The sequence below is a fragment of the Rhinatrema bivittatum genome, chromosome 1 (assembly GCF_901001135.1).
Source record: "Rhinatrema bivittatum chromosome 1, aRhiBiv1.1, whole genome shotgun sequence".
In the NCBI taxonomy this organism is placed as follows: domain Eukaryota; kingdom Metazoa; phylum Chordata; class Amphibia; order Gymnophiona; family Rhinatrematidae; genus Rhinatrema; species Rhinatrema bivittatum.
Window position 1 is genome coordinate 222,102,247 of NC_042615.1, and position 24,145 is coordinate 222,126,391.

At 41.4% G+C, this 24,145-nt stretch overlaps 1 protein-coding gene across 1 annotated transcript in view; it reads right to left on the bottom strand.

Moving 5' to 3' along the window:
• The window catches only part of HTT (huntingtin), a 797,032-nt gene that overhangs the window by 269,750 nt on the left and 503,137 nt on the right, over window positions 1–24,145 (bottom strand). The window contains exons 41-45 of the mRNA XM_029606726.1: window positions 20,413–20,620; window positions 16,900–17,041; window positions 9,638–9,817; window positions 8,224–8,400; window positions 7,825–7,901 (exon numbers count right to left, since the gene is read on the bottom strand). Coding sequence (XP_029462586.1) covers window positions 7,825–7,901; window positions 8,224–8,400; window positions 9,638–9,817; window positions 16,900–17,041; window positions 20,413–20,620 — 784 coding nt within the window. The remainder of the gene's footprint in view (window positions 1–7,824; window positions 7,902–8,223; window positions 8,401–9,637; window positions 9,818–16,899; window positions 17,042–20,412; window positions 20,621–24,145) is intronic.

Sequence of the window (24,145 nt, forward strand, 5' to 3'; positions counted from 1 at the left end):
GGCTGTTGCCTCTGAGGACGCGCTCTCCGCTGGTTACGATAACGGTTTCTGGAGTAATTATATTATCTTGATGAACGGGGTCAATCTTCGGGCAACTTGTGCACCGTGTTCTCATTAAGGGACTTGATGATCGGATCCAAGTCTTCACCAAAAAGATACCTACCCTTAAAAGGAAGGGACCCCAAACGTGTCTTGGAAGAGGCATCAGCCGACCAATTGCAAAGCCAAAGGAGCCGACGCGCTGAGACAGCCGCCACCATGGTTCAGGCTAGGACCCTTAAAAGATCATATAAGGCATCCGCTCCATAGGCAACAACGGCTTCCAGTCTGTCCGCCTGGTGAGCCTCAGCGTCTGGTAAGGACTGGGAGGTGAGAAGCTGCTGCACCCACCGAAGACCCGCTCACTGTGCGAGGGAACTGCAGATAGCCACCCTCATCCCTAAGGCCGAGACCTCAAAGATACGCTTGAGGTAAACCTCCAGCTTCCGATCCTGCATATCCTTCAACGCCGTCCCTCCAGTGACAGGAATAGTGGTATGTTTTGTGACCGCTGATACCGCAGAATCTACGGCGGGAACTTTGAGAATTTCAAAAAAATCAGCCGGCAGAGGATACAATTTTTCCATGGCTCTACCGACCCTAAGGTTGGCCTCCGGGGAATCCCATTCCCGAGTGATCAACTGCAAGATCCTGTGATGAGTGGGAAAAGACTTGGCTAGAGGCTGCAGTCCTGCTAGGAGTGGGTCCCCCCTTCTTGAGAGCCGGGTTAGGCCCCACCGGTTCCGGAGGGGGATCAATATCCATTTCCTGGAAGATGTAGGGAATGAGGTCATCTAACTCTGCCGCTTGGAAGATGCGGAGGACCCTAGGGTCGTCGCCCTCCACCTGGGCCGCCAAGGTGGGGTCGTCCACGTCAGGGTCTTGGGATTGTCCTTCCCCCGGCGAAGTCTGTATTATCGATGGTGTCCCGGTAGGGCCACGAGAAGTCCCCGCTCCCCCGCCTACTAAAGGGGGCGAGCCTGAGGGAGGGTTCCACCCAGGAGGGGGGTAGGACATGGTATCTTGGGGGGAGAGGGTCCCCAGGTCCTGAAGGTCGTGTCTCTGCTCTGAAGAAAAGCCCTGTGCATCAGGACTATGAATTCAGGAGAAAAGGCCTGGCATCCTGAGGGGTCACCCCCCCGGGGGATCCCCCCTCTGCCTACCAGGATTAGACTCGGAGTAAGGGTCTAAAACGGGCCTAGAAGTGGGGAACGGATTATCCGTGTCCTCCTCAGAAAGCGCGGCATCATAATCTTGCAACAAAATGGCCGCCGTTCCCGCGTTGAGAGGGAACGGGGCCTGGCGCTTCCTTCCCACGTGGTCTGCAGCTCGAACGTCCTTGTTAGTAGCTGGTGCACATTCCCCCTCAGGGAAACCGCCTGAGCACAGACCCTCTTCAGAAAATAATCCGGCCCTGTCGGAGCCCTCACAAGGCGCCGCGGACTGCATCGCCGCAGGGAGAGAGAGAGAGAGGGGGGGGGGAGGCTCTACAGGTGGCTCGCGCCTAAAATGAGCGCCGACTCAGCAACGGACGCTTGCCGCGGTCCCCCACCGACCTGAAGAAGAACTGACGGGGAATTAACCTCCCGACAGCAGGCGGCCCCGGGGAATGGTGCTTAGCGGGGCCGCAGGTCGGGACGTCGGTCGCTCCCCAAAAGGGAGGGGGAAAACTGGGTCAGGAGGGAGAGGCCGGCGCTACCGACTTTCACCTCAGAGAGCCGAACGGAGTCCAAAAAATTGCAGTCTTCTGTTGAAAAAGAAGATGAAACAAAAATACACTTACCCCAACTGAGCCCCCAGGGAGGAAAATGAGAAAAGAAAAAAAGAAAAACAGGCAACAGCCTGTCAGCAAGTCACCAGGCTAGAGAGCGATGAGCCAGCACCAGCGGAGAGCTCTCCCCCTGCTGTTAGGGGAGCCTTAGCAAAGTGACCTAAACTGTAAATTTAAAACTTCCTTTTTTTTTTTTTTTAAACTTGGGGGTTTTTTTTTAATGTTATGCTGTGACAGTTTATGGGGTTATCTTATGGGGTTATCTTTTGTAGATACAAAATGTGAGAGTTTCTAATTTCTCTTGGTTTTGGCTCCATCCAAAATGAACATTTTTTAATGGATATGCTGATTGTATGTTCTTGCTTCAAAAAAATCAATAAAAATGTTTGAAAAAAAAAAATATATATATATACACATTTTATAAACACCAAGAAAACGAAGCCCTGATTTTGAATCCCTTCATAGCAGCAGGGACATCACATTCTTTGATGTCAAAAAAGGTTTTTAACTTTAAAAATTCTCCATTTTGTGTCTGAAATGTATTCTCCTTTCTCAGAATGTGAAGCACAGGAAATCACAGTTATAAACACCCTTTCCCCTTATCCAAAGCTTCTGGTGACTGGGAGGGGAAAGGAAGGGGCTGAAGTAATACTGTTCAGAGGCTGCATATAGTCAGTTTAAAGGGCTTAATTTATACTGAAAACTGTTAAGCCTAAACTTCTATGCCAAATTATCAGTGTTATTTTATTGATTATTTTTTAAACAGCCTGCTTCGCATCCTCTAACAGTAGAAACTATTTGTTCCAAATAGATGCTGCTGTGCAATAATGTAGAGCAATGAGCCAATTTTTCATATATTATGTCAAATGTTACATATACCGAATATTTGCCATAAATGGATGCCCCAGAGCGCAGCATTCCTGCTGATCTAAAACAAGTTTTTCATTATAGGTCAGAATAAATAATAAAGAATCACCACCAACAAATTCATCACTAGGAGTACCTCAAGGATCCTCCCTGTCCCCCACACTTTTCAATATCTACCTCCTCCCCTTGTGCCAATTGTTAACAAGTCTCAACCTTATTCACTACATTTACGCAGATGATGTGCAGATCCTGATCCCCATAACGGAATCCATTACCAAATCACTCTCGATCTGGAACAACTGTCTACAATCTATCACTAGTCTCCTCAACAGTTTAAATTTGGTCCTCAATGCTAACAAGACTGAACTCCTTCTCATTTCCGCCAACCAAGACAACATCCAATCACAGACCCATCATAACCATGCCCTCACTCATACTCAGGTTAGAGACCTGGGGGTAATACTCGATAACCGTCTTAACCTAAAGAGTATGATTAACACTATCACCAAAGACTGCTTCTTCAGACTACAGGTATTAAAAAGACTCAAACCTCTCTTATATTTCCACGACTTTAGGACAGTTCTTCAATCCTTGATATTTGCCAAAATAGACTACTGCAGCGCTCTCCTCACAGGTCTACCCAGCTCAACCATTAAGCCACTTCAGATGATACAAAATGCTGCTGCCAGAATCCTAACAAGCACCAAGCGGAGTGATCATATTACACCCATCCTCCGAAATCTACACTGGTTACCAATCAACCACAGAGTCCTTCACAAATCTTTATCATTAATACATAAATCCATCTACGATCTCCTTTATCTCGACCTTGAAATTCCATTAAAACTCCATACTTCTAATAGGCCAATGAGAGAAATATCCAAAGGAACACTACAAGCCCCTCCAACCAAAGCCATGCGACTCATTGCATCCAGGGACCGAGCATTTTCAACAGCAGCCCCAGCTATCTGGAACAACCTCCCTGCTGAACTCAGGTTGGAACCTTGCCTGCTAACTTTTAAAAAAAACTCAAAACGTGGTTGTTCCGCCTAGCCTTCCCAGAACCCTGGGATACACATTAGACTTTATCTACTCACGAACAATTATACGAACAATTATACCTCCCCTCATCTGATTCCTGGACAGCATGGATACCAACTCTAACATGTGGACTAATTCTATTCTGAACTATCTCTAGTCCGGAATTTGTTATTTCTCTTTTCTTTACTTAACTTTATCTCTTTTCTTCCAGCTACCTAAGCTTCCAAGTTCACGGTCCTCGTTTAATGTAACTTTGTCTCTTCCTTTACCTAATTATTTTTATCCCTGTTCGATGTAAACCGTCCTGATATGGTATTTAACCATGAAGGTCGGTATAGAAAAATGTTAAATAAATAAATAAAATTATTGCCAATGAGATAGCTTTGGTAAAACGATTTTCCTCCGCATGTGCTGCCAGTTTCATGGATATCAGTAAGGCAGTCCAGAGGTATTACCTGGTAGTTCAATAAGAACGCCTTCCAATATCCGCTAGAAGTGGCTCCAGGAGGCCAAATCCTCTGCACAAGCATGAACATTTTTAATTAATTTATTTATTTTAAATCTGAATTCAGAATACCAGCGGCTCTTCTTCAAAGAACCTTAGCTTGGAAAGGAAACCAATTTTATTTAGCTCAAAAAAAAAATGCACAGTCATGGGCAAAAAGATTGCTCACCCTTGCTTAAGACAAAATCACAACTTAAGTAGAGGAGCTGCAGGCTGCCAAGTAACTTAAAGGTCTCCTCTGTCTGGATTTTGTCTCTACTTGCTGGGCAAGATGTAACATCCCATGGGGTCTGAGCTATTTGTGAAAAGGCTAAGAAAGTAAAAATATATATTACTGTGTTCCACGTGTTTGCATTTGGCCCTAAAACTAGCTATACTAAACCAATTAGCATATAAATCACCACTGAACCAGCACAATCATTAACCTTCCCCTTAACGGACAGAGCAACAAGTGAGACTGAAAATATATATAAGTTCACCAACATATCAGTTTGTTGTTATATTTTTCAATCATCTGTAAAAGCTTAATGCAAATAAAGCAATATATTTTAAATGAAGGGACAATCAGAGAACTTTTCGCTCTAGTGCTTTTTGGGAGCATGGATCCCTTTTCAACCTCCAAAATTTTCATGGACTCCCACATGCTTCTTTAATTTTTACTTGCAGTTATGTTTCATATATGGAAACGTTTTAATGTAATAACAAAGAAACGATATGCACTCTAGAATCATTCATAATATAAAACTTATTAAATAAAGTTTACTGATATAAACTGAATACACATAACTGCAGGGTATAGCAAGAATGTACCTATATTACAACCTGGGAGAATTCTGCGCATAAAAACTTAAAATTCTGCAAACTTTATATTGGTCAAAATAACACAATTTACATGACAGTCTTTAAGTAATTACATTTTAAATTAATACAGAAAAAAAGTTATTACTTAGAGATGCAGAATTTTAAATATTTTGAGCAGAATTTCCCTTGAAATTCACTGTAAGAGTGTTCCTTCAACTCACTTTCCCTGCTCCCTTGGCCAGTTTGCCCTCTCAGGCCCCAACTCCTCCACCTGCCAGTATCTCTCCCCTCCACCTCTAGGCTCAACCCCTTTCACTCTATCGCCCAGTCCCAGTTTGACCCTGTTTCTCAGTACTGCCCCTCAAACAGGCTCCCTCTTTCCCTCCCTCTCTCACACACATGCTCCCTCTAATACAGATACACACACCCTCATACAGTTTCCCTCTTTCTAATATACACACACACATCCTCTCATACAGGGCCCTCTCTCTTGCATACACACCCACACAAACTCCCTTTCTCTCTCACACATACATCCTCACACAGGCTACCTATGTCTCTCTCTCACGCAGCCCTTCACACAGGCTCTGTCTCACACAAACACAATCCCTTCACACAGGCCAGCACCCTCACATACTCACGATCCCTTTTTCATACACACGAGCTCCCAATCTCTCACACACATACACACTCCTTTCACAATCTCTTCATATAAGCTCCCTCTCTCTCTCCCATGCTCTCTCACCCCCTCCTGCTCACCCCCTCCCCTCCCTTCTCCCTCTCCTCTCACACACACACATTCACTCTCACTAAGGTCTTCAACTTTGCCGCGAGCGGAGCACACTCCGTTCACGGCACCAAGGGCCTTTATTTTCGCCGCAAGTGGAGTGTGGAATGCAGCACGCCAGGACCTTTATCTTCGCTCGCGGCATGCTAGGGTCTCCTCTGCCATTTTCTGCAAAGAATTGCCAAATTCTGTGAAGAAAATAGCAATTCTGCGCGGGGGGGGGGGGGGAATTCTGCGCAAATTCTGTGCTCCACAGTAGCACAGAATTCCCCCAGGACTATTATATTGAGAAACTTACACTGTGTAAATGCGAGCAACCCTGCAGCTGGTCTGTCTGAAAGGCTAGGATGGACTGGTAGAGAGAGAGTCTGTCTGTCCCTGTCCTTCCCCCCCCCCCCCCCCCCCCCCCCCCCCCCCCAACCATGGTCCATTTCTCCTGCCCTCTCCCCTCAGCCCCTTTGTCCCATGTCCTTTCCCTCCTGACCTCCACCAATGGCCCTTTCCCTCTTGCTCTACTTCCCTCATTTATGGCCCCTTCCTGAGGGCTTCCCCCTTGGTCCCTTCCCCTATGCACTCTCTTCTGCTCTGACCCCATCCTCTATCCATAGCCCCTTTCCTCCTGCTCTGCTTCCCCCATGAGTGCCTTCCCTCCTACCCTCTGTCCCCTTCACTCCTTCCTAAATGCCCTCTGTCCTCCGCCCCTCCTACATGCCCTCTTCCACCCATGGCCCCTTCCATTGTCTGCTTCCTCTTCCCCATGGCCCCCCTCCTGAGTACTGCAGCCTCCCTAACCTTCCATAGTACCTTCCTTCCTGCCCTTTGTCCTCTTCCCCTCCCCGTTCTCTCTTTCCTGCCCTCCCCCCATGGCCCCCTTTCCAAGCACCTTCCCCATGTCCCATGTGGCCCTTCCCCAAATCCTCACCCTCCTTCCCTCTCCCCTTATGGCCTTTCTAGTACTGTCTCCCCCTCCCCCCTGTATTTCTATAGTAAAGTTCTAATATTCAATTTCTTCCTTAGTCAGTCAGGCCCTCAGTTCCTTCAGATTTCATTCAGCACGTGACACATTGGCAGCAGTGCTCTTCCTCTTCTCTTCTTGGTACCCCGTTCCTCATTTTTTCTTAGTGCGAGACGAGACTTTCAGGGGTAGCAAGCTCGTCCAGGCCTCTCCTGATGGCAGGATCTGGTATCCCTTCTTTCTTTGGCACCCTGCTCCTGTCTTCTCAGCACATGACCAGACTTTCAGCAGCAGCACACTCTTGCAGGCCTCTCCTCGTGTCTGAGCTAACTTGGCAGCAGCCGTCCTGATCTTCTTTCTTCTTATTGTGGACCGGGGGTTTTAGCAGCAATGCTCCTCCTCTTCTTCCGTGGCAACCAGGCTCTTGGCAGCAACTCACCCTGCTCCTCCCCTTTTCAGCAATGCGGGACTGGGCTCTTCTATTCTGCAAAGTGCTCAAAGCTGCAGTCAGGCGCAGGAAGCAGCCTTCGTGCAAAGCCTGCTCTTTTTCTGGGCAGCTGCACTTCCAGCGGACCCATTGGGAAACACTGCTCTAGTGCTAAATCTATTTAAGGCCTCAAGTTGATAAACCAATGCAATAATAAACAGCACCACTAACAGCAGAAACTAGAGTTTTCTAATCTAGTATAGAACTCAAATCACATAAAACATTTCTGAGGTCAAATCTACATGGGCAGGGACTGGAAGCAGCAACAAAAAAAAAAGTACAGAATCCTTTGGTTTATTGTTCACACAAGCCTCTCTTGTGCCTTCTATTTAGCAGTCAGTAAACTACAGTATCTTAGAAGTATTATTTATTTATATTTGGAAGTTAGTTTCCTCTATGCTGGCTCATTTAGAAAACTTTGTAACTAAACAAATTCTTCAATATCCCTAGGCAATTAAAGCAGCTCTACAAACCATCTGACTTAGAAGCAATCTCAAGTATTCAACGCAAGTACTATGAATAATTTGCATTTCACACAGTTTAGTAGAATATGCAATACATCTGTTTTTACCTCTGTGCCAGTCCACTGCTCTGAAGGTGTTCCTGGATTCTATCCAGTTCTTCTATTGGTAACTGAGTAATGCTATTCTACAGTAAGGAGAGACAAAATACTGGAACTTCAGCACTCCTAAATAAATGCTTCTGCATATTTCATTAGGTGGTAAACAACAGTAATTTATGTAATAATTACCACAGGGTAGGCAAACTACACTCTAAACAAAGCAGGTGGAAGAGAATACATGATATCAGGCAAGTAATTAAAAGCATATTTAGCATTCATCACAAATCAATATAGATAAAAGTCAATTTGTTTCACCCCAACATTACAATTAATTTCGCCCTGTGTTACTTATTTTGCACTGTATAGTTCTTACTTAATCATCGGTGTCTATACATATTTTTTCTTTACCTGTAAAGTTGCAGCCAAAAGCATTTCTACCCGCCGACAAGCAAGTGTGTCAACCATGCGAGCCAGCACACGGAATGGAGTACAAAGAAGCTTGTCCACATACAACATTAACACAGCCCCAGACTGGCTCAGATGGATTCCTTCTAAGCATTGCAGAGTCTTCTTTTGTGTGGTTGGCTAAACATATTAACAGAAGCATTTAGATTTTAGGGTTTTTTTCCTTTGATAATCTGATAGAGTTTAATATTTTCAACATAATGTGGAGAAAAACGTAATTGTTGTAACCAGTCAAAACCTCCTCCATTCTCGCTCTCGCCACCCCCCCCCCCCCAAAAGCACATACTTATTTTAGGGAGAAAATGCAAGCATGTCCTTGATTGGTGTCGACAGTAATGCAGACAATTGCTACATTTAGGAAACGGACATTTTAAACAACCCAATTTTGCAAAGACTCATGCTCCGCTATGCAACTGCTATCTTCCCTGTGTTCTCATATCATATCCCCAATTATCTCGCTCCCTCTGCTAGTTCAAATTTATTTGCTAACTTCATTATGGCACTAAACATTGTGGGTAAATGTAAACTTACTTCCACATACTGTACAGAGATATAACCAGAGTAATCAATTATATCCCAAAATATCACCGTGACCATGGACTGCAAAGTAGATAGAATCTGATACTGACTTCTCTATTTGGAGCCATGAAGGAAGAAATATGGAGGAGGAAGGCCATGTACAGATGTCCTTAGTTATGCCATGCTCAGAGTGAGTCACTGTTTCAAGTACAACTGTTGAAAACTACAAGAATGTATTTAAACTTGTTTTGTGAGCTTGCATCTGTTAGATGGCACTATAGATTGAACAGAGATCAAGTAGAAGACGGCAACCTCTGCTGATGGAAGCTTGATGTTTGAAGCTGAAGACTTTGTGCAGCTATATGAATAAATCTTTCACTTGATTCGACTACTACTTGGTGGATAACATTTATATTTGCTACACCTTCTACTTGATCTCCATTTGTACCCAGTGTGCCACTTGCTCCTATTGTCCTTATTATAGACTGAACAGGATAATTAAGCCAGTTAGCAAAACAAGATCAATTAAGTCAAGTCACAGGATAAGGGAGTTAATCAATCTGCAAGATTGTTACCATATATGAAAGCATAAAGATAATATGCAAATGTGTCCCTATTGACCCTAACAATAAAATAAAAATTCTTCTAAGAGGTCACCTTGTGATCTCCTTGTCTCAGACAGTACCACAGATTCAGGGATTTAAAAAACCTCTTATGAACATTATTTGACCTCATATTATGACTGAGCTTTGGTATCAGAAGGGAGGTGAATAACTTACATTACTTACACTCATAATTATACTATAACGCTTAACTAAAAGTTAAGTGAGAGACTTACAGTGGCAAGGTTTTCACAGCGAGACTGGATAGCTTGGATGAATAAACCACTAGCAGCAGAATTCCTGTGAACTGCACTAATGAAATCTTGCACTGGTGGTTCATGGGAAAGAGTTATCAGATCCTGAACATGGTTTACTATAAGCCAGGTTAAATGCTCAGAATCATGCAGGTTCTGACACTGGAAAAAAAATGGAAAGGTGTCCAAATTACATTATTAAAAAACAAAAATATCTAAACACGTGCTTTTATAATATTTTAAATCTGACAACTATCTGGCATGTCATAGTAAGTAATAAAGCATAATACTGTACTGTCAATCTTGCTGGTAGAATATCTTAAGAGCTAAATATCACAGTTGCGTAAAAATAAATTTAAAACAAAACTATAAAAAAATCTCAAAATGGTACAAAACGCTTCACTGACAGCTGAAACAATCAATATTTACTTTGTTTACACATATATCTTGCGCTTTAAACAACTGAAATATTAGCAATTGGTGCTATTGCTCAAAAGTCTGAAACTTTTACTAACAACTCCTTTTTATCTCTTTTGCTTTGGAATAAGAATGCATCCAAAATATGTTATATTATGTACATTTGTATGTGATTATGTGAAAGATCTTTGGATTCATTAAGAGGGCAATCTTTAAAGGAAAAGTGGCTCTTACCTGCTAATTTGCGTTCCTGTAGTACCACAGAACAGTTCGGACTCCTGGGTTTTACCTCCCCTCCAGCAGATGGAGACAGAGTTTTACTGACACTGACACTTAAGCTGAGGTGCCACCTGCAGTCCCTTAGTATTAATCTGTACCCAAGCCAGAAATGAAATCAAACAAACCAACCAGACTCCCCCAAATGAAAAGGCGGAGAAGGAAAAATCCTAAAAAATGAAACTGTCATACATCAGAGAGTGAACAGAAAAGAGACAGCTCAAGTCGGATCTCCCAACTACCCAAATCTTCCAGAAGATGGCACTCTGGACTGATCTGTGGTACTACAGGAACAAAAATTAGCAGGTAAGAACCAATTTTCCTTTCCTTGTACGTACCCAGATCAGTCCAGACTCCTGGGATGTACCAAAGCTTCCCTAACCAGGGTGAGACTTGGAGACACACTCGAAACACACTTTCACCAAATCCCCTGATCCCTGGGGCCTGGCCATCCAAATGATAATGTCTGGCGAACGTGTGCAATGACTTCCAAGTAGCTACTCTGCAAATCCCCTGTGGAGAAAGCAGCTGACACTCGGCCCAGGAGGCTGACTGAGAATGAGTAGAATGTGCCTGAAGACCCTCCGGAATCGGGCGCCAAACTAATAGCTTCCTTCAACCACCAAGCAATAGTTTCTGTCGAAGCTTTATGCCCCTGTTTGGCACGGCTCCACAGAACAAAAAGATGATCTGACAAATTGTTGGTGACCTCCAGGTACCACAACAAAGTGCACTTGACGTCCAAACGCTTTAAGTCCTTAGAACCCAGCTCCAAGGGATCCAAAGCTGAGAAGGATGGGAGCTCTACTGATTGATTTAAGTGAAAAGACGACACCACCTTAGGTAAAAAGGAAGGAACTGTCCATAGGACACACCATCATCTGAGATTCTCAAAAAAGGTTCCCTGCAAGATAAAGACTGAATCTCAGAAATCCTACAAGCTGAACAGATAGCCACCAAGAAAACCACCTTCAATGTGAGATCCTTCATGGTCGCACACATACTCTTCAAGACCACATTCAGGCTCCAGGAAGGGCACGGTTGGCGGACTGGAGGGCGTAAATGTTTTACTCCCTGAAGAAAACGCACCACATCTGAATGAGCTGAAAGAGCAATTCCACAAATCTTTCCTTGCAGATAACCTAAAGCCGCCATTTGAACCCGGAGGGAATTAAAGGATAACCCCTTGACCAAGCTTGTCCTGGAGAAATGCCAAAATCTGACCCACCGTGGCTCGCCTAGGATCCAATTGCTGACTGGCACACCAGGAGTCAAAAACCTTCCAGACTCTCGCATAAGCTAGAGAAGTAGAGGTCTTCCTAGACTACAAAAGGGTGGCAACGACTGCGTCCGAATAACACTTACTGTATTTTTCGCTCCATAAGACACACCTGTCCATAAGATGCACCTTGGATTCAGAGAGGGAAAATTAAAAAAAAAAATGGTGTGCTAAACCAGCTCCATTCCCGGGCGTCTGTGCATACAATTATTTTTGTCCCCGTTTCGTTTTCGGGTCTGGGGAGGGCCATTTCGGTCCACGCCCCAGATCAGAAAACTTTTATCGTGCTATTTCATGAAAAAAAACCCCCACAAAAAAAACCCCCACCCCAACCCTTCAAATTTAATTATCTACAACCCCCCACCCTCCTGACCCCCCCCCAAGACTTGCCAAAAATCCCTGGTGGTCCAGTGGGGGTCCTGGGAGTGATCTCCCACTCTTGGGTCATCGGCTGCCAGTAATCAAAATGGCGCCGTGGCCTTTTGTTCTTACTATGTGATAGGGGCTAACGGTGCCATTGGTCGGCCACACATTGCAAGCCCCACCTGCAAGTGACTAGATGCATCGCTTCCTAAGACAGCTTCCACACCCCGGTGTCTATATGCTGCCGGCTCAAAAAATCTGCTTGTACGTTGTCCGAGCCCACTACATGAGAGATTGCCAGGCGCTCTAGATTGTACTCCACCCAGGCAACCAAAAGGCGGGTCTCCTGAGCTACTGATCGACCCTTGGTTCCTCCTTGCCGAGTGATGTAGTCCACTGTCGTTGCATTGTCAGACAACACTCTTACCTCACCAAGGGCAAAAACCATCAGTGCGAGATGTGCTGCTCTCGTTTCTAGGCAACTGATGGACCAAGAAGCTTCCTCCAGCGACCAATGCCCCAGAAAGAACTGGCCCTGACACACTGCTCCCCAGCCTGAGAGACTGGAATCGGTGATGACTATCGCCCAGACGAGGAGATTGAGATCCATGCCGCAGCATCACAGAAGCTGCTCCGGGCGGGGGGAGTGAGACAACCATGCCGGGCAGGCAGGGGAGCAAGGCGTCGGCACAGAGAAGCAGGAGCCGAATGAAAGGTCAGTCACCCCAGAACAGGAGCCGTGCCGTCCCATGGCCGCTCCCGGCTGCACTTTGCAAACCTCCTGTGGCTGTTTTTTTGGGGTTTTTTTAAAATAACTTTAGACCCAAACAACGAAGCACTTCCCTGAAGATGGCTTGAGGCTCCGCTGGTCTCTCAGGGTGAGTGACCTGGATCCCCTGGGTTTCAGCCCTGTCCAACCAAAAGGGACAATAAGCTAGAAAAGGGTCCCTGACCCCTTGCTCATCCGCCTCACAGACTGGAGAGGATGGTCCCACCAGGACCTAATGACCCTCCAAGAGGCTAGCTGCTATGGATTCTTTTTTTCCTTCGCTGTAGGCATTTTTTTTTCTATAAGACTTCAGGCTTTGCCCTCCACCATTTGCTGGAGACAGAGAAATATTGAGGGACTCCAGGTGGCACCTCAGCTTAAGTGGCAATGTCAGTAAAATGTTTTCTGTCTCCATTTGTTGGAGGGGAGGCAAAACCCAGGAGTCTGGACTGATCTGGGTACATACAGGGAAAACACTTGCTATTAAACAGTAGATGAAGCAAAAATTATATATCGGAATATGTTGATCAATAAATACTTGATGACTACACCAACACTCTTCCAATTTTGAACAGTATTCAAAGATGCTACTCCAAAAATCCTGTTTGTCTTTATATCATGACCATCATACTAGGCCTCATCGTATAAGCTCACACTTTTTGGACTCAGCCTTATTTATAATCATAGGTCATTCTTTGTTGGAAAGTCCCGACAATCCCTATTTTTTTGAAAAAAAATTTTTATGCAATTAAAACTCTAAAATGTGAAGTACTTAACTTCAGATGTTCTAATGTTCAATATTCATGACGTTCCTTCGTCTGTTGATAAGAAACTGGTAACCCGACACGGGGCCGTTTTTCGGACTGCTAACTCATTGTGCCAGTCCTTTTTCAAGGGTGATAAAATTAATTTCTTTTTGACGCAGGATAATCGCCCTTGAAAAAGGACTGGAGCAATGAGTTAGCAGTCCGAAACACGGCCCCGTGTCGGGTTACCAGTTTCTTATCAACAGACGAAGGAACGTCATGAATATTGAACATTAGAACATCTGAAGTTAAGTACTTCACATTTTAGAGTTTTAATTGCATAAAAATTTTTTTTTTAAAAAAATAGGGATTGTCAGGACTTTCCAACAAAGAATGACCTATGATTATAAATAAGGCTCAGTCCAAATAGCGTGAGCTTATACGATGAGGCCTAGTATGATGATCATGATATAAAGACAAACAGGATTTTTGGAGTAGCGTCTTTGAATTGGAAGAGTGTTGGTGTAGTCATCAAGTTCATACAGGGAAAGCCATTTACACTAGTAAAATGACCTGAGATTTGGCTTCCTCAAAGCGACTAAAGAGCTCGAGTGGGTTCACAATGCATAAATGCATATTTACTTATTTAAACATGTTTATATTCCGCTTAGAACAATAGTAAGGGCTAAGCGGATTACAGTGCATAAGGTAACGTTTACTATTTGCCAGATGTGATGTGGTATTAATGGACATTACAGACCATGATTCAGCAGATTTTGCTCAATATAGCCATATGACTTAAATATATATATGAATTATATATGAATATATATAAGCAACCTGATTGTAAGAATGCACTATAAATGGGTCCCATTCTAACTACATTAGTGACAGATGGACCAATAGCAAAGATGTAAAAATTAAAGGGCACCATCAGTTGCATTACCATATTTTACATGAGCCTATACTTTCTGTAACATATCCCTTCCTACCTAAACTCCTTCACCCATGGGGGAGGCAAAGCTATATACTAGTTTATGTCAAATTCAGACATTAAAAATATGCTTCTTTCTCACATTTTAAATTCATGGAACAGCATTCAACATGAAATACACCCTACAATTATCAAAAATTACAATAAAGCAAACCAATACTCAAAGTTTCAGGGATAAACAAAAGAAAACATAACGGGCAAGTATGGGAACTTGTATGTTCATCTACCCATGATGGTAAAGAATAAAGAGCGAAACAAAAACCCAACTTGAATAAGGAGCAATATCCTAAAAATGATCAGGTTTTACAGCTAAGATCCAGCATATCCTTAGCAGTGTACACCAGAATAACTGAGCAGATTGGATAAGGCAATGGGTCTTTATCCGCCATCATCTACCATGTTACCCAAGTGCTGGAGCACACAGAATATATTCTTTAAAAAACTTACAACGGAGGTGAGAGCTGGCTAATTGCTTTTATTTGCCTTTGAATACTTTGGGGGTTACATGCTGGCCCAGACAGCAAAATTAACATCTACAGCTGATTTCCTGCTCTGCTTGCTGAGACGTTACTTGGAGGCGGGATCCAGAAGCAGTTACAAAAACTGAACTATCTGCCAGTGTTCTCCGAGGTGAGGAGGGGACAGCTGGCTATTTGCTTTCATTTGCCTTTGAATACTTCGGGGGTTACATGCTGGCCCCAACAGCAAATTAACATCTACAGCTGATTTCCTAAGGAATTATCTATACTTTTCTCTCCTCAAAGACCTCCAAAGTGAAATCCTCTTTTTTAATTATACATTGTTTCATTCAAGTTTTTTGTTTTCATGTTAAAAACTTTGTTTTTCCTTGCTAGTCATACCGCACACCAAAAGGAAGGCAAAATTAAAGCCTCCTAGTGATGTGAATACGGTAGAAATTGGACAGAAAATTGTTCTTGAATGGTTAGACCCTCAGAATTCCCCGCAAGGGCAGGCCGCTGTGAGAGAGGTATTAGAACGGAATGCCTCTCTCCTGGTCATTGAGACATCATTGAGCCCAGGGGCGCCAGCTCCTCCATCACCACCTGGAAGAGAGAGATGTACTCGCTCGTTAAGTCCAAGTGGTTTGCATGAGGGAACCTCAAATCCTTTGGATCTTCAAGAATAATTAGAGAAATCCTATAAGAACTTGGAACCTGTGGAACAAAGAATGCAAGAAGCAATACAATTGAGCATGATGGAAGGTTCCCTCGATATACCTAAAGAGACCAGCACACCAAGATTGATCAACCCCACTGATGGGAAACAAGATAATATTGATGTAACAATTAAAGTGGAAAATTTGCCAATGAAACCTGCAAATATAACTTTGGAAAGTCTATGGAATTATATGGTAAAATTAGATCTTTCCAATAAATAAGTTAACTGAAGCTGTGATGAAAACATCCAACTCATCAGTTAAAAATACTGCTGAGTTGGAAAAGCAAAAATTTGAAATAGATGTAATAGAAAAACGGGGTTTGCAAATTGAGAAAATTCAGAGCCACCAGATAACTGTAGAAGGGGAAACTAATAAAAGATTAGAAAATATAGAAAATATAGTAAGATCTTTAAATCTAAGAGTTAATATTTTTCCAATTATAAGCAAAATGGACCCCATGGAATTGTTTAGGAATTATACATTACAAATCTTGAAAATTCCTGAAAAATGTCTACCAGTGATAGTTAAAGCCTTCTATTTGGGGAGTAAGAAAAGTGAGATTGCAAATAGTAAAGAATGGTAGTAATTCCATAGATATATCCGATTTATTTATTACAAAAATCACAAGATGATTTGGAAATAAAGACAAGAGGGACGTTATTAGTTCAATTTGCATTCTCCTCAGATAGGGATAATATATTGAGGTCTTTTTTCCATAGTAGGCTAAATACTTACTACGGTCAAAAAGTATGGATCTTTCCTGATCTCACTAAATCTACTCAAATTCGTAGGAAAAACTTTTTGCAATATAGGAAGGCAATATTAGATAAGGGGGGATATTTCAACTTAAAATACCCATGTAAGTGTATTATTAAGTTGGAAGGTAAGAACTATTCATTTTTAGATCCAGCTGGTTTGAAGGACCTACTTGCATAAAATGACTGGCTCTAATAATAAAGATAGGTCTTAGATAATGTATATTCTTCAGGTTTAAATGTTTTATCCTTGTATGCAGTTCAGTTAGAGAGGATTTCACTCATATTTTCCTTTTGAATTATGATTGACAAAGGGTTGATAAAGGAAAAGTATATGATTAAGTTGTAATATGGTTAGATGCTTATTCAACTCAGTCATTATGATGTTTCAATGTTATATTTTGTTTATTGTAATGAAATGAAAAGCAATAAATAAAGAATTAAAAAAAAAACCAAAAAACTTACAACATAGTCACAAAAAAGGATTAGTGCACCTCTTCGCACTATTTCTCGATTGCACATGCCAAGCTTAGCTTCTGAATCTGGCTCATCACCATTCCCAGAGATCTGAGGACTAAGGAGTTTAGTACTGGAAAGACTGTGCCTTCTGCAATAAAAATACATTAGTGTTACAGCTGTACCTTCCTAACAGAAAGCAACACTTGTGTATCTTTTTTAAGACTGCAACACTAGAGAAATACAATTGATGCACTCTGAAAATTAATTTTTACTTTAGTGTCCTAAATGCAATTTGAAAGCAACCCTTTAATATTTAATCAATTTCTTTACATATGCAATTTTATTTTATTTTTTGGAAAAAAACCAAAATGATCTTATTTTATTTGTATGTAATAAGTGCAGGAGTCCTGCTGCTGTTCAAGTGATATAACAGTGCCAGTTCTCTCAGTTTAAAGGGGTTGGTTTCTATTTATATATTTAAGTTGATTCTACAATGGAACAATATTTTTTCATGGTGTTGACTACATTTTGCTGCTCTGCTTTATCTGTTTGGATAGTCTACTAAATGATGCTCTTCTCCAACTATGGTACAACCTCTATGCCTCATTGCATTGATGTTAAATTGATGCAGCAGATTTATCTTCGGTAATTCCTGTTTGATAGCATAATAGTACCAGACAATCTTCTGCAGCACCACAATATTTTTCAGCTTTGCTATTTTTTGGTCAACTCCTACAGCTATCTAAGATTTCAACATTTTCTATCACAATTCCTGTACTATTTTGTGTCTAGGAGAAAAGCCCTTGAGAATGCTCTGTTTCCATGTGATCTCTCTTTCAATATCTGACATTCATTGCATTATGGGGGCCTGAAGTTCTTGCAAAAATGAAAAGGTTATTTCTACTTCATTCATCTTTAAAGAGTGACAAATTAATTTTGGATTTGAGATTTAAATTCTGCCTTTCAAATGGATCACACTGTAATTTGCCAGGTTAAAAAAATACATGTAAATTTACAGTGCAAGGAACACAGGATGCTACATAACATGGTCTATATGTATCAGGATTGGTGACAGGAATTATCAAATTAGACTGCATGAATTATCATAATTTACAGAAAAACTTCTTAATTATCTAACCCCCCAAGTATCAGATTACAGAAAATCTCAATTATCTGACTCCTGCCCACTGCCCCAAGTATAAGATCATGTATATTCAGAATTCACATGATTTACAGAAATGATTTATCATTAGACATTATATACTGCCTAATGTCAACTAGTCACTAGAGGGTTAATAACTTAAAATTATAATACTAACACATTTTATGACATAAATACAAAGACATTTATTAAAATCTCTCCCACTACTGCAAAAGAATCTTAAACATACTTCCCCAAATAGATTAAAAAAAGACTCACCCTTCAGATCCCCTAAATATTTTCTACCATGAGATCAATCCCCTGACAATTCCCTAGCCAGTCTAATTTGTATAAACACATAGCATACTTGAATAACTCAAATTAGTATTTCTCAACCTTTTCAAGCACAAGGCAAACCTACATTTAGAAAAATGTGTGGCACACGAACTTCCATGGAACAGGCAGAGAAGACATAAGAGGGAACTTGTATAGCCAAAAGAAGAGTTAGGGAAGCACTGAAAGCCCCACCATTCTCTTTTCCAAATTTTAAAGCAAAGGGAGAAGGGAGTGGAGACACATGTGAACATGTCACAATGGACCAGCTCCCTCTATATAAAAGTGCAGGATAATGGAGAAGTTGGTGTGATGTGGACAGAAAGGAGCTCCCACATGTTTAAGAACCATCACTGCTGTCTCTTCTTACTGCAAAGTGCTGAGACCAGAGCCAAGGTACTGGCCTTGATCTGAGCATCAGTGGCAATGTTTCCATAACACACCTGATCAGATCTGAAGGCAGAGCCGTAGCTAGCCTATGGCCGATATGGCCTCGGCCATAGGAGTCCTCACTTTCAAAATTTGATAGCTAATCCGCATGTCTCCCCTCTACTGATAGAGTTTTGGCGCCTCAAGAGCTCAGCTGCCAGGGGGAGAAGAGCTGTTGTACCAACCTCTGGAGTCGGAGGGAGGGGGAGCGGCGGAGGCCCCCAAATCAGGATTAAAAAAAATCCAAAACTACTCCCTGCCCATACGCAATCAGGTGCAGAGGGGACCGCGGCGCGAGCAAATCAGCATGTGTATGTGTGTGTGCATGACTGAGCACATGAGAGTGAATGGGCATGTGTGTGTATGCTTGAGCATGTATGAGAGTGGAGTATTTGTATGTGTCTGATTGAACTTGTGAGAAAGTGAACGAGCATTTATTTATGTGTATAACTGAGCATGTGAGAGAGCAAACAAGCATATGTGTGTATATCACTGAGTATGTGTGAGAGCAAACAAACAATTGTGTGTGAATAATTGAATATGTAAAAGAGAAAACAAGTGTGTGTGATTGTGCATTTGAGAGACAGTGAGTGAGCATGTGTGTATAATTGAGCATATGAGAGAGAGCAAAGAGTTTGTGTGTATGAGCATATGAGAGCACAAGATTTATTTAAATAAAAATAACTGCAAGCCAAACAATATTGTACTTTCCATAGAAAATGCTGTAAAATGAACTATTTTACATTTAAAATAATCTGCAAACTGCTACTTTGTAGTGCTAAAGAATACTTATGATTTTCTTGGTGCTTTAACGAATTTCTCATTTATGAGTCTTATGGGATACCCTAGTGGGGTCTAAACTCACAATGTAGAAATCATTGCATTGTAGTGCATTTCATAGTATATATGCACACAACCAACAAACGTTTCTTATTTTATTTAGTTTGCATATATGAGTCTATGGTACTATTTTTATTTTGCGACACAACAAAAGTGCTACAAGTCCATCATAAATTTATATCATCTAAAGGGTAGTAAAACAGACTAATCATATGGCTTAGAGTTCAGATCTCTTGTTCATCAGGATTGGCTGGGCTATAGAGATGGTGCTCTCAGGCGCAAGGAGATAAAGATGACTTTGGTGACCCCCTACCAACCAAAGGTCACGCTGAAATACACCACCTGGGCATGCTGTGTCAGGGCACAAATGGCCAAGCAAGAAAAAAAAAATTCTCTCCTAATCCCCAAAACCCTACCCCCCTAAAAAAAAGGGTGTTGCAGTGAGGAGGGTGATTGCAATGATTCTACTGTAATGAGATTATAGCGAAAATAGACAAAATGGATGTCACTGTGGATTCAAACAGATCTCCAATAACTAAAATACAAAATATTCAAAATGTACCTGAGTTTGAAATTTTATTGCATGCTTTACTTATGGAAGTATTGTCTTATGTAGCCTGGGTAAACTGCAGCTCTGCTTTATGGCACTTCCTAAGATTACAGCCAAGGCAAGTGGAAATATCTCAGATGTATAACACCATTCTAATCTCTACGGTGTAATGCTGTTCATTTCCTTCTGTTATTTTAGGGAAGAATTTGGACTATTTATGACTTACTTCAGAGTCTGATGCACCTCTGACCACCAGCTGTAGTTGGTGTAGTTGACAAGAAGCAAGATTTGGCACCAGAGGAGCACTAGAGATGGATGTGTGGGAATCATAAACTGAACTAGCATGCTTAGGCTTTCTAAGGTATAAAATTCACCATCAGAACCATCTCCTTTAAAAAGCCTGGTTGCAGCAGCTGTAATTCTTCTGAATGTTCCTGAAAAATAGAACAAAGAAAGAAAACATACTAAACAGACTTTTTCCAAAATTAAAACTAAAGACAGAAAGAGATAGCTAGTATCAGCACTTTGTTTTACTTAAAATAAAATTCTTTAAAAAAAAAAAAAAAGCTTCTGGAAATCTGTTGATAGATCAAATTTCACATTAAGATTTGGGAATCAAAAAAAACAATTATTTTAACAACTTCCAAGGTATATTTGACAGTTTGCTGTTCAGAAACTAGTGCAAAGATTCAAGAAAGTTTAAAACATTAAATCTTATTCTGAGGTGAATAGAACATGTTAAACATCGGGAAACTGCAAAGAAATGTTACATTCTTGCATGTATTTAAAGAAAAAATATACAGTCCAGTGAAGCACAGTGACAAAAACATTTAGCTTTCTTCTTATGTTTAACAGTGTGAATTAAAGAAGGTAGTCCTTTAAATTATTTAAGTGATGGGGGAGTCTGCAGGGATGAGGTGTGCAGGAGAAACCTATGGGGCCAAGAGTGGAAGAACTTGAGCTGCTTGGGTGACCCCATGAATTAGCCACCCTCCCCACCTTGATTTGCTGGTGTGACATCACCAACAAGAGCCCAGTGGGCTCTTTAAAACCTCCTGCCATACAGTGTGAACACAGGAAGTCTACAGAGACGAAGTGTGCCGGAGAGACCTGTGGGGCCAAGAGTGGAGGAATTTGAGATGCTCAGGTGAGCCCGTGAATTAACTGCCCCTCCCCCCCCACCTTGAGTCACTGATGTGACATCACCAACAAGGGCCCGGTCAGCTCTTTAAAACCTCTTGCAATGCGGCACACAGTTACCACTGGTATGCTGCCAAAGGGGCGCATGCTTTTTATAATGGAGAGGAAAATGAAAGCAAAGATTTTTACTTTATCACCTGCTCCTTCTCCCATTCGAGGTCCTATGGATGCTCACCTTTTGAGAATGGGTGAGCTGCCAGTAACTGCAGTGGGGGTTCCTCGCGAGCCCTCCCTGAGTCCTGGAATCTGTCAACCACCTCCACAGCCGGCAGGTACTAAGTCCAATGAGCAGAGACCAGTAGATGAGCTGGAATCCTGTCATGGGAATAAGGCTTCTTTGGAGATTTCTATTGTCCAGTCTGGAGCAGTACCTGCATCTTCATCAGCGGAGCCTGCGAGTAGTTCGCAGTTATTTGGTAATACCATTTTGGGTAATAGGATTTTATCTGAACCACCCAATGTGACTCTCTGACTTGTGGAGGCTAACTGAGACATTTATATTAAGGTTAGCAATCAATCTCACAGTTGAATTCCTTAGTAATGGAAAATAGATCCTCCGACGACTCACAGGGGAAGAAAGTAGAAGAACTGGGAAAATACTTCCTCCTTGAATTTGCAGGTTTCATTACTACAAAATGCTGGAACAGCTCATATTATAGACAGTTTGGTAATACATAATGTATTTATTTATTTATTTAAATTCTTTTAATATACCCATGCTCAAGACCAGGTCTTATCGTACCGGTTTACAGTAAACAAGGGGTAACCAGTTAACACAGCAAACAACAACAAAAAGTTACATTATAACAGGGAATGTAGAACTAGGCTGTTAGAGAGAAAATAGGTTAAACAAATTCTAACAAATTTTAAAAGTTAAGTTAAACAAATTCTAACTGGAGGGAAGGGCAAAAGGAGGAGAGGGTGCTTACAGGATAAGAATTATGTACGATTTTATCTAGTATATATGCAAAATTAAGCATATTTACAAATTTACATAGAGAATATGAAATTAAGCAAATTATAAGATAGTGCAATTGGTTGGGCAACAGTTCCTTTGAGTTGCGGTAATGGACGCATCCGTGAGGTAAGAGACTGTGTGGGTGACCCAGAGGCTTTTGAAATGAAATCTTAATGAAAATGAATCTTTAGATAATCTGTTTAGAGCCAGAAATTTACATATTGTTAACTTTCCTTGAACTAGGTTTTCAGCATCTGAAATGTTTAAAAATGTTTTAAAGGAGATCCTAGCATTTGATGAAGAAAAGATGCCACATATCTAAAATATTTTATTTACCTAGACAGAGAAACGTGAATGCTGGCGATCAAGGAATGTTAAATGAAGCAGATAGCCCTGGTATAACTACATTTTTAGAAGAATCATTTGATTTAATATCTAATAGGGCTACATTAATTGTATCCTTCTGTGTTTTCTAAATTCTTTAAAAATAAGGATATTACCTTCTGTGGGCAGAAAGTCTATAGATTTTCTGATGTTTCCCGTGCTACTGAAGCCTGGAAAAGACATTTTCTCTCTCTGAAAAGAAAAGTTTTGGCTTTAGTAGCCTCTTTCTTTCTAAAATTTCCTTGTAGATGTTTTATTCCTTTTCAGTCTAACAAGTTTGTTTTCATAGACCCTATGCATTTGAAGATCTTTATAACAAAGTTGTCGAATGTGCATCTCTTGCTTAGCTTTATGAGGTAAACAACAAGGCTGGAATAGTTTTGAGATGATTGGTACTCCTTTACCTCTTTTCTTCTGTTTCCTTTAGATCGTATATCTTTTCTTCTATAATGTTCTCACCCTTTCTTATTTGTCATAGGAAGCATACAGGCATATTTATGATTTTGGTGTATTTTTATTTGATTTTTGTTTTCTTGGTATGCATATCTTTTTTTGCTTTATTTTTCATTGTATTAAATGAGAAATTTAATAAAGATATAATTGTAAAAATAAAATTATTTCAGTGATATCCATGATTAGTCTAAACCTTGTACATCATGAAATCTTGTTATACAATATGCTCATTGCTCAAAAGCCTAAATGGCTAGATTTCAATCTGGACCTCTTTTCTGAAGCAGCACTAGTGACTTTTCCTTTCACTTACCTGAATCGACATATGCTACATCAAAATGTAAATTACTGACTACCATACTACCTATAGAGTAATCAATATTTCCAAAACACCTAGAGCAACGGTGGATAGCCTTTGCGATGAGGGCTGCAAACCCACCGGGTTTTCAGGATATCCTTAATGAATATTCATGAGAAAGATTTGCATGTATAATAACATCCTAATGGCACCAATCTGGACAGTCTCTGCCCAAGCTTTCTAGGAGAATTGTCAGCTCCATTTCGATGTGCAGCAGTTCCCATTAAGACCCACACCCCGGACGTGCCTTAGTCCAATGAGCTCAAATCCAGAAGGGGAGGATGAGTTTCTGTCACTGGTAAACTGCTGTCCTTAGAAAACACTTATGATGATATGCTCCAATCAGACATAGCATCCTACTAGACCTACATGGTTCAGTACTTCCACACCATTTTTTGAGAAGGCAGACAACTTCACTGAACACCTCTTTCAAGAGGCTCAAACCAAGTTGAGTTTGCTTTAGCACATGGCAAGGAGTGCAAAAAGCATCTTACCCACTCAGCATAGGATGTTTTTCAGATGACATCAACAGCCTTGCGATGTTTACTGATAAGCACAGACTTCTATAGCTGCGCATAACAGGTCTACGTAAGGATGGGCAGGAAACGC